This window comes from Ursus americanus, chromosome 33, assembly GCF_024610735.1.
Source record: "Ursus americanus isolate L20-20 chromosome 33, mUrsAme1.1.p, whole genome shotgun sequence".
Classification (NCBI taxonomy): Eukaryota; Metazoa; Chordata; class Mammalia; order Carnivora; family Ursidae; genus Ursus; species Ursus americanus.
In genome coordinates this window covers 19779939-19793716 of record NC_142159.1, presented here as the reverse complement: position 1 = coordinate 19793716, position 13778 = coordinate 19779939, and the positions used below count along the sequence as shown (strand labels likewise).

At 54.4% G+C, this 13778-nt stretch overlaps 1 protein-coding gene across 1 annotated transcript; it reads left to right on the top strand.

Annotated features, from left to right (window-relative positions):
* The first annotated feature begins 711 nt into the window (after positions 1–711).
* Positions 712–6655, top strand: LOC123777793 (chymotrypsin-C-like). Its single transcript, XM_045774698.2, has 8 exons — positions 712–818; positions 1941–2032; positions 2129–2226; positions 3069–3191; positions 4013–4149; positions 4937–5082; positions 5904–6056; positions 6595–6655. The coding sequence occupies exons 1-8, from the start codon at positions 779–781 to the stop codon at positions 6607–6609; spliced, it is 804 nt and encodes a 267-aa protein (XP_045630654.1). The 5' UTR covers positions 712–778; the 3' UTR covers positions 6610–6655.
* Positions 6656–13778: the final 7123 nt, after the last annotated feature.

Sequence of the window (13778 nt, the reverse complement as noted above, 5' to 3'; positions counted from 1 at the left end):
ACATTCAAGTCGTGGAGCCTTGGAGCTGACAGGAGCCTGGGATGCATCTGGTCCTACGTGCCCATTTTAGAGACAGGGAAACTGAGACTTTGCAGGGAGAGAACTGGGCTGGTTCTGGAGAAGAATTTGGCCAACTGAGCACCTTCTCAGCCTCCATCTGGGGCAGGAAGGCAGGGGGTAGCCCAAGACCAGACAATATTAGTTGAAAGAGGGAGAACGAAGAAGAGAGGAAGAGAGAGGAGGAAACAGCGTACCACTGCAGGATGAACCCCAGCCCTGTGTCAGAAGTCCTGACTTCAGACCCTGGCTCTGGTGCTGCCCCACTGGCTGACCCTGGGCAGTTGCCAACCCTCTGAGTCTCGGCTTCCTCCTCTTTCTTGAGTGGATAAAAGCATCTCCTGCATGTTGTTGGGACAACTGAGCGACTGCAAGAAGTACCAGGCACGATGCCCAATAGACAATAACTAAGAGAATGAGTTAGGGAGAGAGGATGAGAACAGGCTCCAGGCAGAGAGGTGGGGGAGGTCCCCCAAACCCACAAGCTGCAGAATTTGCTGTCTCAGGAGATTTGGGAAACCCATGCCTCTGAGCCAACCCCATCTCCTGCCCACATTAAACAGTAACCACCCAAGGTCAGGGAAAGGGCCTTGTCGGAACAGGTTTCTTCCCAAGGGGCGGCTCAGCCTTGAGCAGGTGGGCCCACCCCCACACCTGCCTATAAGTGCGTCCCCCGCCCGCCTCAACAGCCACTCGCTCCTCCGCCAGTCCCACTAGCAGCATGTTGGGTGTCATTGTCCTCGCCGCGCTCCTGGCCTGTGGTAAGCTGTGGGTTGGGGACCAGCTGCAGCCGGCGGTCTCCGGGGACAAGGAGAGGCTCAGGGGGCCCAGGAAAGGCATTCTGGGGTGACCAGGTGCAGGTCAGACAAGCCACTCACCTGCTCGGCAACTCTGCCTCCATACCCGCAGAACAGGGCCGAGGACGTGGTCTGGGGACACAGCCACTGCCCGTCCTGGGCTCACTCCAGGGACCAGAAAGGCCTAGCTTTCCTAGTGTTGGCATCTCTGCCTTGGGGACTGGTGCTTGTGCTCACCCCTTTCGGGGGCCTTCTCCCAGACAGGAATCAAGGAAGTTGGCTGAATGTCACTTACCCTCAGCGGGACCTTGACAAGCCACTTTACCTCTCAAAATCTCTCTGGCTCTTTTGACAAATGTGAGCACTTGATTAAGAGTCCTTCCAGCTAACAACAACAACAGTCATGAATAATCATAGCAGCTCCTGCTTGTTGCATGGTTACTATGTGCCAGGCACTGTGCTAAGCCCTTTACACGCAGGAGCTAATATGATCCTTGAGAGGCAGGGCCTATCAATACCTCCATTTTACAGATGAGGAACTGAGGCTCAGTGAGGTGCGGTAGCGTGCCTAAGATCACGTGACTGGTTAACAGTAGAGCTGGAATTTGAGTCCGGGTCTGTCTCTGTGCAGAGCACATGCTCTTGACCGCTCCACACAGCTCCCCAGCTACAACAGGCTGGACCCCTGGATTCAGTGCTCACACCCCCCATTATGCTGTGGTCCAAAAAGGGACCACAGGGTAAGGATGAAGGACACAGGTAGACCCGGGCACACACACACACCCCTAGTTTTATATTTCCTTCAATGTATTAACATTCACTCTGTTCCAGGCCTTTCACTAAACTCTTCGTATGCATTGTCTAATTTTAGTCCTCAGGACAAACTCATCAGGTTAGTGCCATTCTTCCCATTTCACAGAAAGGGAAGCTGAGGCCAGAGAGCTAGATATCTTCCCTAAAGCCGTGCAGTTAACACCTGAACCTATGTCCACCCTGCCCCAAAGTCTGTGCTCTTCCCACCCGCCCCCTCCCCGCTGGCGATGCCGGCCCCTCTCACCTGTGCGCTTCCTCTCCTGGGTCCCCCAGCCTCCAGCTGCGGGGTCCCCATTTTCCAGCCCAATCTATCCGCCCGAGTGGTGGGAGGAGACAATGCCAGGCCCCACAGCTGGCCCTGGCAGGTAAGCATGCCGCTGCAGGGGTGGGAGGCGGGCTGGAGAGGGTGGCGGGGTGCGGGTCCCGGGGCTGACGCCTGGCCGTCCCGCGCCTCGCCCCAGATCTCTCTCCAGTACCTCAGCAATGGCTCGTGGAGGCACACATGCGGCGGCACCTTGATTGCCGACAACTACGTCCTCACAGCTGCCCACTGCATCAGGTGAGCAGGGCTGGCGCCCGGGGGCCCCGCCGTCGCCCTGGGGTGGGAGCCTGAGAAGCTGCTTTTATTGAGCGCCTACTACACACTCCAGGCACTGGGCTAAATAAGCTGCTCACATCCAGTAACTTCGTGGTTCACTTACTCATTCAGCCGGTATTTACTGTGCACACCCAATGTGCCGCGAGGACAAAGTCTGTGCGCTCAGGGAGCTTGCGTTCCGGCAAAAGAGCAATAGGCCGTTGAAGAAGCAAATATACAACATATCAAGCGGCAGTGAAGAAAAATAAGGCAGGATAAAAAGTACAAGGGGTCCTATTTGAAATGAGGTGGCCTGGGAAAGATCTCTCTGGAAAGGGGGTATTAGGGCAAAGACCCAAAGGAAGTAAGGGAAGGGTGTTCCGGGCAGAGGGAACAGCCAGTGCAAAGACCGGGAGGAGGGAGCCTACTTGGTAGGTTGGAGAAATAACGAGGAAGCGGGTGTGGCAGGAGCAGAGTGGGTGAGGGGAGCGGGAGGTGGGGGAGAGGGGAGATCATGTGGGCAAGAAGCAATGGCAGCTCGGACTAGCTCACCTCGCAGCCGCCTTGAGAGGTGATCCCAACACTGTCTCCGCCGTACAGATGAGGAAACTGAGGCCCAAGACCACCTACCTAGGAATCAAGGTAGACTTGACTCCAAAAGCAGGGTCCTCACCCCGAGCCCTGGGAAGGATCAGTGCGGATAGACACTCCCTCTCCCCCGCCTCCGCAAAGGAACGATTCCCACGGTGGCCCCAGGGCTGGGCCACCAAAGCCCTGAGTTCCCTCCCTACGTCACACTGACCCAGCCCCCTGCCTCTGCTCAGCAACACCCTGACCTACCGCGTGGCCCTGGGGAAGAACAACCTGGTGGAAGATGAGGAAGGCTCCGTGTTTGCAAATGTGGACTCCATCGTTGTCCACGAGAAGTGGAACTCCTTCCTAGTGCGGTGAGTGCCCACCGTCTCTCGGCCCTGGGCGGAGGCGCGGCGCGCAGCAAGGAGGGGTCCCTGACGTGGAGCGGCAGAGCCTGCCCCCACCCCGTGCCTGGACCCCATCCTCGCCCTGAACAGCCAGCAGATGACCCCTTTATGCAAAATGGGGAAATGCTAAGTGGAGACGGACTCCTTTCCCATCTCCATCTTGGCCAAGTGTTCCTAGAAGGTACATGGGGCATAAAAACCCCGAGGCCCCCGTGGTGTCTTGCCCGAAGTCTCTGAGCCAGGACTCACCTTTATTGAGTGTCTACTGCATGCCCACATTGCAATAAGCACTTCATATGCCATGACTTATTTACTCCTCATGGTAGCCCTAGACAAGGACCCAAGACTCAGAGAGGTTAAGAAATATGCCCCAGGTCACACAGCCCAGTATGTGGCAGAAGGGGGAGTCAAACCAGGTCTGTCTAGGGTCACCAGCGTTCATTCTGTTAACATGAAAATATTAAAAATTTCATCTGCAAGGGCCCCTCTTTGATCATTTCCAACTGGCTTTAGTTTCTGGCTGATACATAGCCTGCAGGGGTTTGGCCTCCCCGCTGTAGAGCCTTACAGAACCCCAAGGCACAGGAGGCAGAAGCCTCCTTTAAGGGGCGGGCCATGGCCTTAGAAAGCCGATCATTTGACCAGTAAGGATCTGGCAGTCTGGGATATTCATGGACGACTCCTGGTCACCCTCGGCTGGACTCCCAGCTAACAGTCTGGGCTGCTTAGCATTGCCTCACGCTGCCAAGGCCCTCCCACACACTCACCACTTCCGCTTTGGCTTCCAGCAACGACATCGCTCTCATCAAGCTCGCGGAGCCCGTGCAGCTGAGCGACACCATCCAGGTGGCCTGCCTGCCGGAGGCGGGCTCCTTGCTGCCTCAAGACTACCCCTGCTACGTCACTGGCTGGGGCCGCCTCTGGAGTGAGTACAGCACCCTCCATCCCTCCCCCCCCCCCCCGGCGTATCATGAGAGCCTTCCTGGAGGAAGCAGCTCCCACAATAAACGTACCATCCACATTTGCCCATCACTTTTCCTTTCTGTCTAAACATCTCGCCTTTTTTACCTTTGTAACAATAACAGCTAATATTTATTAAGTATGTATCACATGGCAGGCGATCTAACAAGTGCATAGAAGGGGTGTTGTAAGGATAAATGGATTAGAATTTGTCAAGTGCTTAGAACAGTCCTTGGTGCATACTTGGTGCATCTAAGCGACTACAAAATAAACTAAATAAGCCATTGGGGGTTGGGGATTAGAGCTTACGGTAAACCGTATGCCTAAATTAAAAGGTTGCATGCAAATAAAGGAAAGGATGGGAGACTTAGAGAAAAACGCAGGTCAAAACGTGGAAAATCTTGGGGTGAGAAAGACCTTTACCGATGTGATGCAGACCTACAAGGAAATGATTGACCATGGAAACCCCAGAATCCAAATCAAGGAAAACTCCATGGTTATTCCTCAAGGGCTTTCTACAGATTAGTTCTGCCTCCAGTGGGCTCCCCCTGCCCCACCCACAGAGGGGTCCTGACCGACACTTTGGGACCATAGGCTCGGAGTCGTGCCTCTAGATTAAAGGCCCACGTGCAGTTCTCATGAAGTCTAGCTAGAGCTCACTGGGTCCTGCCCCAGCGCCATCCAGCCCTCTGTGCCCGGAAGGCTTGGCGCTGCCTGGCTGACTCAGGGCCACCCTCTGTCCTCTCCCCCAGCCAACGGCCCCATTGCCGACGAGCTGCAGCAGGGCCTGCAGCCCGTGGTGGATCATGCCACGTGCACCCAGAGAGACTGGTGGGGCACCATGGTGAGGGACACAATGGTGTGTGCCGGGGGTGACGGCATCATCTCATCTTGCAACGTGAGTGTCAGGCCCTGCGCCCCATCCCTCCTCCAGGTGGCCGGGTGGAAGGGGGCAGCGAGGAGGGCAAAGGAGGGTGGGAGTAGGTAACCCACACAAGCAAGCCCTTTCCCCGGTTGGGCCGAGGAGGCTTAGGGGAAACTTGTCACCCCTACCCCTCAGCACTGCGGCGAGGGCAGGAGAACCCAAGGTACATGGGTATCCAAGGTGGAGTCCCTGTCCCACCACTAGGTAGCTGTGCCATCTTGTGCGGGCTGCTTACCCTCTCTGCACCTCAGTTTTCCCATCTATAAAATGGAGACAAAGTGAGCACAGGGCTGGTGTGAGGACCGAGTCTAACAAGCACAGAAGAGACCTCCATGAAGTCTCTGCATGGGCTCCTTCAAGCCATCAGCTCCATCGAGGGAGGCACAGGACTTAAGGAGTCTGACACAGAAACATCTAGAACAATCAGAAATTGTCCTATTTCCATCCCCTCTCCCCACTCCCACATTCCTCACTATCTCAGGTCTCCAATACAGCTCTCGGCATCCTCACCTTTCTGGGCAGCTCACAGAGCCTTAGACACAGTGACATGAACAGCTAGGGAAACTGAGGCACAGATAGGGTTATCATTAGCCCAAGATCACACAGCAACCTACAAGCTAGTCTGGCACCCCCAAACCGCATCTCCTCTGCCTCCCTCACCATAGACAGGCTGAGGCCAAAATAGGGAGCACCGGCCCATATCCCCCACTGTGACCACCCCCCCCCCGGCCCCTGCTTCCCAAGCCTGCCTGTGGGGGAAGCCCCATGGCTGACGATCGCCTGGTCTGGCACAGGGGGACTCCGGCGGCCCACTGAACTGCCAGGCTGAGAGCGGTTTCTGGGAGGTGCAGGGCATCGTCAGCTTCGGCTCCTCGCTGGGCTGCAACACTGTCAAGAAGCCCACGGTCTTCACCCGCGTGTCCTCTTACATCGACTGGATCAAAGAGGTGGGTGCCCATCTCCGAGCCCTTCTTCCCGCCCCCGCCCCTCCCCCACTCACCCGTGCCTTCACCCTCCCGCTCACTCGTGTGCTTACACGCTCGCGCGCCCATCCGGGAAGCGCCAAGTGCTGAGCTGGGTGCGGTGAGGGGCACAGTCGCTGACGTCATCCGTTCATCCGCTGGCTTCAGCAAATCCTTACAGCTCCGTCCCAGGCCCCACACCCGTGCCCCCGAGCGACGCGTGGCCCCATGAGAGCAGGGCCCAGCGGGGGAGAGGAGTCAGCACGGGTGGTGGGGGAGCAGAGGGTCACCCTGGGCTCTGGGCCTTCGTGCCGGGGGCAGGATGTGCTCTGAGCCTCACTTGCCTGGTGGTCTGAAGGGCCGAGGGGGCTCAGACCCCCTGGGCAGAGGTGAGACTGGCTTGTCGAGACCCAGGGCTGCCTGCCACGCCCCCTGTTCCTACTCGCGGGCAGTGTTCCCTCCAGAAGGGGGCACACACACACACCTCCACCCAAGTCCCTCACCCTGTTCTCTGCTCTTCCAGAAAACGCAGCAGTGACCCTCCTTGGGAGCCTGCAACCCCAATAAACCTCCTTCCCTGCTCAGGCTGCCTGCATTCTTGATGTGTGCCTCCCCTGCGGGGTCCCGGGCTCTGTAGGGGCTCCCCCTCTCCACACCAGGGATGGGAAGCGCGCCCCCTCAGCCAGCCGGGTTAGACTGTGGGGAAGCCGCTGGGTTGCTCACGGAAGGGAATCTCAGAAAGCCGCGTGGTGCCCGAGAGGCGAGGAGTTAGGACACACCAGACGCTTGCCCCCCAACATCTCACAGGCAGTAAACGACGGTCACCTGATCAAATCACCCCGTTCCTGATCCTTCCTCCACAGAGGAGTCTGGTGGGTCCTCAGGCCCCCAGCTGCAGGTGGAGGATTGGGTCTCCCCAAGAGCAGCTCCCCAGCCTGGAAAGGATGGCCGCAGGAGGATGCCCGTTACACTGGGTCCCTGAGAAAAAGGCTAAGAGTTCCCTGTCAGGCTGGGCTCTCTGAGCCGAGAAGCGTTCCACGAGCCCTGACTTATGTCAGCCCTATGCTGGGCACCGTGAGGAGGACGAGGCCCCCGCGCCTCCCTCTGGGGGCACAGGTTTGAGGAAAACAGTGGTTTCCACACATAGTCACAGCAAGTCAGAGCTGGAAAAGCTTGCCCTGTATCAGACCGGCAGGGAAACTGAGGCCCAGGGAGAAGACAGAGCTGGGCCAGGTCAGGATGACCAGTAACGCGTGAGCCACAGAGGCTCAGGGAAGGAAGCCCTCCTGAGGCCAACAAGAGGGCAAGTGGGGCCAAAAAAGAGGGTGATCCAGTGTCCAAGTGGGGCCCTGGACCCCTGACCATGTGCTCCTGAGAATGCACTCATCTGTGGAGGTCGTGCTCCCGCCCCAGCTCTGGACTCCTGCTGGGAGAATTCCCAGCTACAGCAGCCTCCGGTTGGTCCTGAGCTGTCAGCTTTCCCCCATCAGAGTTTGGCTCCAGGAGGTGGGGACCAGACACACCTCCCAAACCTTACTAGGCCAAGGTGATTCTCAGGAAAGACTTTAGTTACTCAACAAGTGAAGAGGCCTTCAAGCAGCCTGGCATCCACTCAGTCCTGGGAATCCAGGGATGGTTCAGACAAGATCTCTGTTCTGCAGGAGACAGACAGACAGATTCCTGAACTCCCTGGTGTGAGTATAGAGGTTGGAGTACAGACCAGGAGCATAGGAAGGGGACACTGCAACCAGTGTCGGTTGGCAGGAGGAGTCCAGGATGGCTTCCTGGAGGTGGTGATGCCCAAGCTGAGTCTTAAAATGTGAATAGAGGATACCCAAGTATAGAAGATGCTCCTGGTGGCTTGATCCAAACTCCATTACCAGCCGCCTCCTTTTGTGCCTGTCTCCATGTCTACTGGAGGTTATAGATGCTAGATACTTGTTGTCCTCAGGTCCCTTGCAGCTGTAATAATAAAATAAAAGCTAACACATATTGAGCACTTACTATGTGCCAGGCACTATTCTACAGGTTTTTGCATGCATTACCTCCCTGAATCTCCAAAACGACCCTATGAAATGTTTTACGGATGAGAAAATTGAGGCTAGAGAGGGCTGGTGACTTCCCAAGGTGATTTAACTAGGAGGTGATGGGGCTGGGATCCAGACATTGGTAATCTGGCTCCAGAACGCTTGCTCTTAACCATCACACTCTACTGCCCTGCAAGAATATGAATATGGACATGATGCACGGAGCTGAGGCAGCCATCTTGTGGCTAAGAGAACTGCAGCTATGAGCTCCACCACCACCAAGCTGCAGATCCAATGCCAGCAACCAAGCTCTGAATGTCTTATTATGTGAAAAAAAAATAAACCTGCATTTGTCTTAAACACAGTAATCAAGTTGTCTGTTACCTGCAGTTTGGCACATTCCTCACTGGTACCCTGGGGGGGATCACATAAGGGGTGGCTTTCCTCCCTGAGAGAAGGGCATGAGCGGAGTCACAGCAGCTGCTTGAAAGACATCTCCAAGCAGCGGGTGTTGCTAGAGCATAAAGTGCGGGGCAGGGAGAGAGGGACGAATGATCCTGGTAGCAAGTAGTTTTCCGGGATGTGGATTTTCAGAGCTAAGACTGGGACAGTCCCCCGCAAACCAGGATGGTTGGCCACCCAAGCAGGGAGTGGCAAGAGATGTGTCTGGAAAGTGAGCAAAGGCCCTTCACGGACAGCCTTGTGGCTGTGGTAGAAGACTGTCGGAACTTCATTCTGAGGCCAGCAGAGAGCCACAGAAAAGTTGTAGATAGAGAAGGGACCCCTGGGGTCAGATATGTACCCCCAAAGCGTTCACGTGACAGCGGTATGCAGGGAGATTTGGAGCAGGCAAGAGTGAGGTAAGGAGGCCAGCTGGGAGGCTACTTGCGGTGCACTAGGACAAAATCAACATGGCCGACCAGGCAGTGATGGAGAGAGGGGTTCCGCGGTTCGGTGATAATTCAGTACTTACTTCAGAGGCGTCCGTGTCGTGTGCAGAGCTGTACCCCCCCATCTCAAATCTGAATAAACTTTGTGAATGTGTTTGAATTATCCAAATTACTTTTTATTAGCTAATAAACGATAAAGCATAAGCCATGGCTCTGTTTGTTCAATGAGAGTGTAAAATTCTCAGATTCGGGGATGAAAGCCACTGTCATGTCCCACGCCTATCCGTGGCAGACAGAATAACAGCCCTCCCAAGATGTCCACGTCCTGATCTCCAGAACCTGCAAACGGGTTACCTTGTGTTGCAAAAGGGATTTTGCAGATGTGGTTAATTTATGACCTGGGGACGGGGAGAGTATCCTGCATTACCCAGCTAAGCCCTATGTTATCACAAGGGAGGCAGGAGGTTTGGAGGCAGAGAGGGGATAAGGGCAGGAGCAGGGGGTCAGAGCCAGATGGAGATTTGAGGATGCTTCGCTGCTGGCTTTGCAGATGGAGGAAGGGGTCACAGGCCAAGGAAATCAGACGCTTATCAGACTGAGCCACCCAGGTGCCCTTGGAGAGAATTATTGCTCACATGTGTTCACAAGCAGCTTACACGCACCACGTGGCGTGAATGATAGCCCCGTGTGACAATCAACCACAGACCCTCCGTGGCATCCGCTGACAAGCATTTCTTGTTCACGTATCTGAGATCAGTTGGGGTCAGTTAGGGGGTCCCGATGATCTTGGCTGGAATCACTCCTCGCAGGGCATTGCTGCCGCTGCACTGGTCTGGCTGGGGCAGCTCGGCTCCACGTGTCTCTCACCCTCCTCCAGGGAGGACACATCGAGTGACAAGACCAAAGGCGTGAATACAGGGGAGGGTGGAGAATCAGGCCCACGCTGGCAATCCGGACCATCCACGTGATCTCTGGCACAAATTAAGAGGACAAACTATGACAGGGCAGAAGGAAGGGCAGTTACTGGGCCGGAGCTCTGAACGCCACCACCACTGACAAGGAGGGTCAGTGGCTGAGTCACTTAATCTCACAGAGCCTCAGTTTCCCTATCTATAAAATGGGCCTCTGTCCTCCTTCCCTGTCCGGAGCCAATAAAATAACAGAGGCTTGTAATAAAGTGTCATTCGTCCTATTGACCTCACACCTGGGCCCTGTAAGCAACACTTCCCTCTTGCTTTCGTTCCTTAGGAGGCAGAGCCTCGTTCCCAGCAGGCCTGTGGGGCCTGGGCCTGCAAAGGTTCACTTGGCGGCAGACCAGGGTGGGGGATGTAAAGGCAGAGAATAAAAACAAAGCCTCTTCCCAAAGCATCAATTTCCTACAAAGACTGGGTGGGAAGGGAAAAAAAATTACATTAAACTCAGCTATGCTATGAAGTCAGCTGCAAAATTTAGATTCAGCTTTCTGGATGAGAGATGAGACTTCTGAGACCTTTTGCAATGTGACTGCGGAGTGCTAGACACCAAACCATTGCTCCGCTGAGAACTAGAGCCTGCAAACCAAGTATGTTTTGTAAATAAAGTTTTATTGGACCACAGCTAGGCCATATGGCTGCTTTTACACTGAAACAGCAGAGCCGACTGCTAGCAGCCGCCGCCGTATGGCCGACGAGCCTAAAATATTTACTATGCGGTCCTTTACAGAAAAAGTTTGCCAACCTCAATCTACTAGCATTCTTTGATGGAGAAGTTTGAAGAATGCGCTGCTATGCCAATACTTGAGGCCTGCAGGTCTGAGGATTTGAGAGTGAACATTTTAGGGGCACCTGGCTGGCCCAGTCGGTTAAGACTCCCACTCAGGTCATGATCTCATGGTGGTGAGATCGAGCCCTACATCAGGCTCCGCATGAAGGGCGGAGTCTGCTTGAGATTCTCTCTCCCCCTCTCCTTCTGCCTCTCCCTCTCCTCCCACTCACTCGTGCTCTCTCTATAAATAAATAAATAAAATCTTACAGAGTGAACATTTTAGTACACATTTACTTGCCGTAATCCGGTTCTTCCCAAATTCTAACATGCAGAAGAACACCCCCCCGCCCCGGGTATTTTGTTAAATAAAGGGCAGATGGTGAGTAGGCCGGTCTGGCTGGGAGGGTCTGCATTTCTAACCAGCTCCTAAACTATGCTGCCGCGGCTGCTGGTCCAGACCACCCTCTCTGAGGAGCAAGGATCCAAACCATGCAGTCAGGACATGGAAGCACAGGGGTGTAAACCCAAGCCCCTAACCACCGAACGGTATGGCTTCTCAGAGGAATCCTTTTGCATGAGTCATAAACCCCATGAGAAGTTCACCTCTGCATCTCCCCGCCCACACGGAGACCTCAAGGACCCAGCCCAGTTTAGAAGTTTCCAGATTGCCTTGTTGTCTAACAACATATAAATAAGGAACTAAGCCCCACAGGGGAAAGCAGGCTGTGGGGTCACTTCGTCTCTGGGAGCCTACCTTCCATCTCCTCTCCAGAAGCCTGGACTCTTTTTTTCTGCCTCCACTCTGCGTCCCTCCACCTTCTCCCCATGGTCTGGCTGGAACCTCATGCCCAGATGTAGGGGCGGGACTTGTGCTCCAGCCCTGGCCAATCAACACCTTGCATCTCCTCCCCAGCAAACAACTGGTTCAGGGATGGGCACGTGACCTGAGGCGGGTCCAATCAGAGAGTCGCGGGACTTCTGTGGGAGTTCTACCGGAAGGCTCCCACGCACCAGTCTGTTGGGTTTGAGGATGAGCCGGTGTGAGACTCCAAGAGCAAAATGGGGGGAAAGAGGAAGAAGGGTGATTTTGCTCGCCAGGGTATACATGGTAATGTGTGGAGACATTTCTGGTTGCCATGACTTGGGGGTAGGGTCTCTAGTGGCTGGACGCCAGGGATGCTGGCAGACATCCTACAGTACATAGGACGGCCCTGATAACAAAGACTGCTTGCCCAAAACAGTGCCACAGTTGAGAAACTCCGGGACAGAGATTCTGTAGCCACCTTGTTCCTGTGGAAGGGAGACCGTGGAGCTGCTGCAGGCCACTCAGTAGAGCCTGAAAATGGCTCCTCACCGTGGAAGGCACAGCCAAAAGATGGAGAGAAGCCAAGTCCTGGATCCAGCTTTGCCTGAGACCAACCTTGCCCCTGGACTTTTCCATTTTGTGGTCCAGTCAGTGACCAGCTTCAGCCTGTTTGATGAAGTCTTTTGTCACCTTTAACTCCTCACAGCAACATGGTGAAACAGACTGGCCATATATCCCTCTCTCTGTTTTATAGATGGGCAACCCCAGGCCAGAGAGCCTGCGTGACTTACCCAAGGTCACACAGCAAGCCCATGGCATATGCCAAACTGGTATTTGTTCAGTGACCTCATAGAGAACAAACCTTATTTTTACAGTAAACACAGCTACGTAGAGCAGAATGCCAAATTCGCATTAGTTTTTGAGATAAATAGAACACCTCAGAAACAGTTTATTGTGGTAGTGGCTGCAGCGGACTATAATCAAGAGCCCAAACAGGAGGAGTTAGGGGTAGTGTTGGAACTAGAAACCCCGTATTCTGATTTCCCGTCCAACCTGATTCTGCACCCCAGCCTCCCTCACCTTCAAGTGACCCTGGGGTAATGACAAAACTCTTCACACTGGTTTTCTAAGCCTTACAGCAATCCTGCAGTCGGGGCCGTTGCTGGACCAAAGTGGGCCCGTTCCTTGGTGCACTAGAGACCGAGACTACAGCAGGCAAAAGTCACTTTATTTGTACAAACAAGGAGGTCACTGGGGAATAGCTTCCCAAGCCAGGACTCCCCAGTAGGCTGCTTTTATTAGGGCTTGAGATGAATATTCAGAGAGGGGTGTAACATTCTAACAAAGCTGAGGTAACTGTCGGGGAATTTCTGATTCATCCGGGCAGGCGTGGTCCCCAAACGTTTCTTTTCTTGTTCCTGCAATGCATTAGTTAGTGTCTAAAAGATGATATCAACAGGCAGAAGCCTCTAGGACTTTTCTGACCTTAGGAGGTCAGTCCTGAGTTCAGGGGATCAATCCTGAGCTCAGGGGTCAAGGGGTCTCACACCGGGACCGGGCCCAGATGGTGACCGAGGAAACTAAGACCCATAAGGTGAGTGAATTGTCCAAGAGAGAATGTTCAAATCCGACTCAGTGAGGACTTGAGCCCAGGTCTTAACTGCTGACTTCCACTTTCTTCTCTGACTTTCCGGCTATGGTCACAGAGGAGGGCTGTCTCCGTGGCCTGCCTGGCACTGGGCTCTGACCACAAGCAAGAAGACTGAGTCTAAGGCAGAGTGAGGAAACCCTTCATCTTCTCCACCCTTCCCCCACCAAAAACAAGGGGCTTATTGCAGAACGAGATTCAGAAGGCCATCACCAGTGGCATCAAGTAAAGGGACTTTGAAAACAGATCAACCTAGGTTGGCATTCCTATTCTGCCTTAGGAGCTGTGTGATCTTGAGCAAGTCACTTTACCTCTCTGAACCTCAGCTTCCTCGTCCAATATATGGAACCCTCTTGCAGGGTCTTGTAAAGCTTAAATAAGAGTTGCCAATACATCTGACATGTATGTGGTGTTTGGCAAGTGTCAGCCCCCTTTCTAAGAAGGTCCTGCTTTGACCCCATATGGAAGTCGAAATTATCGGAGAAGGTGCAGACTGCTGTTGTCTTGGGAGCAGACAGTAAAACACACCTGATCCATCCCAACCAAGCCCTCCTCTGTTAGCACTCTCTCTTTCACCCCATGGCTGGCGCTGTC

Excerpts from the sequence above, each read along its gene's own strand:
- LOC123777793 (XM_045774698.2), top strand. The coding sequence starts at position 779 with ATGTTGGGTGTCATTGTCCTCGCCGCGCTCCTGGCCTGTG. Across the intron at positions 2,033-2,128 it reads CCCACAGCTGGCCCTGGCAG|ATCTCTCTCCAGTACCTCAG; the intron begins GTAAGCATGCCG and ends GCCTCGCCCCAG. Across the intron at positions 2,227-3,068 it reads ACAGCTGCCCACTGCATCAG|CAACACCCTGACCTACCGCG; the intron begins GTGAGCAGGGCT and ends GCCTCTGCTCAG.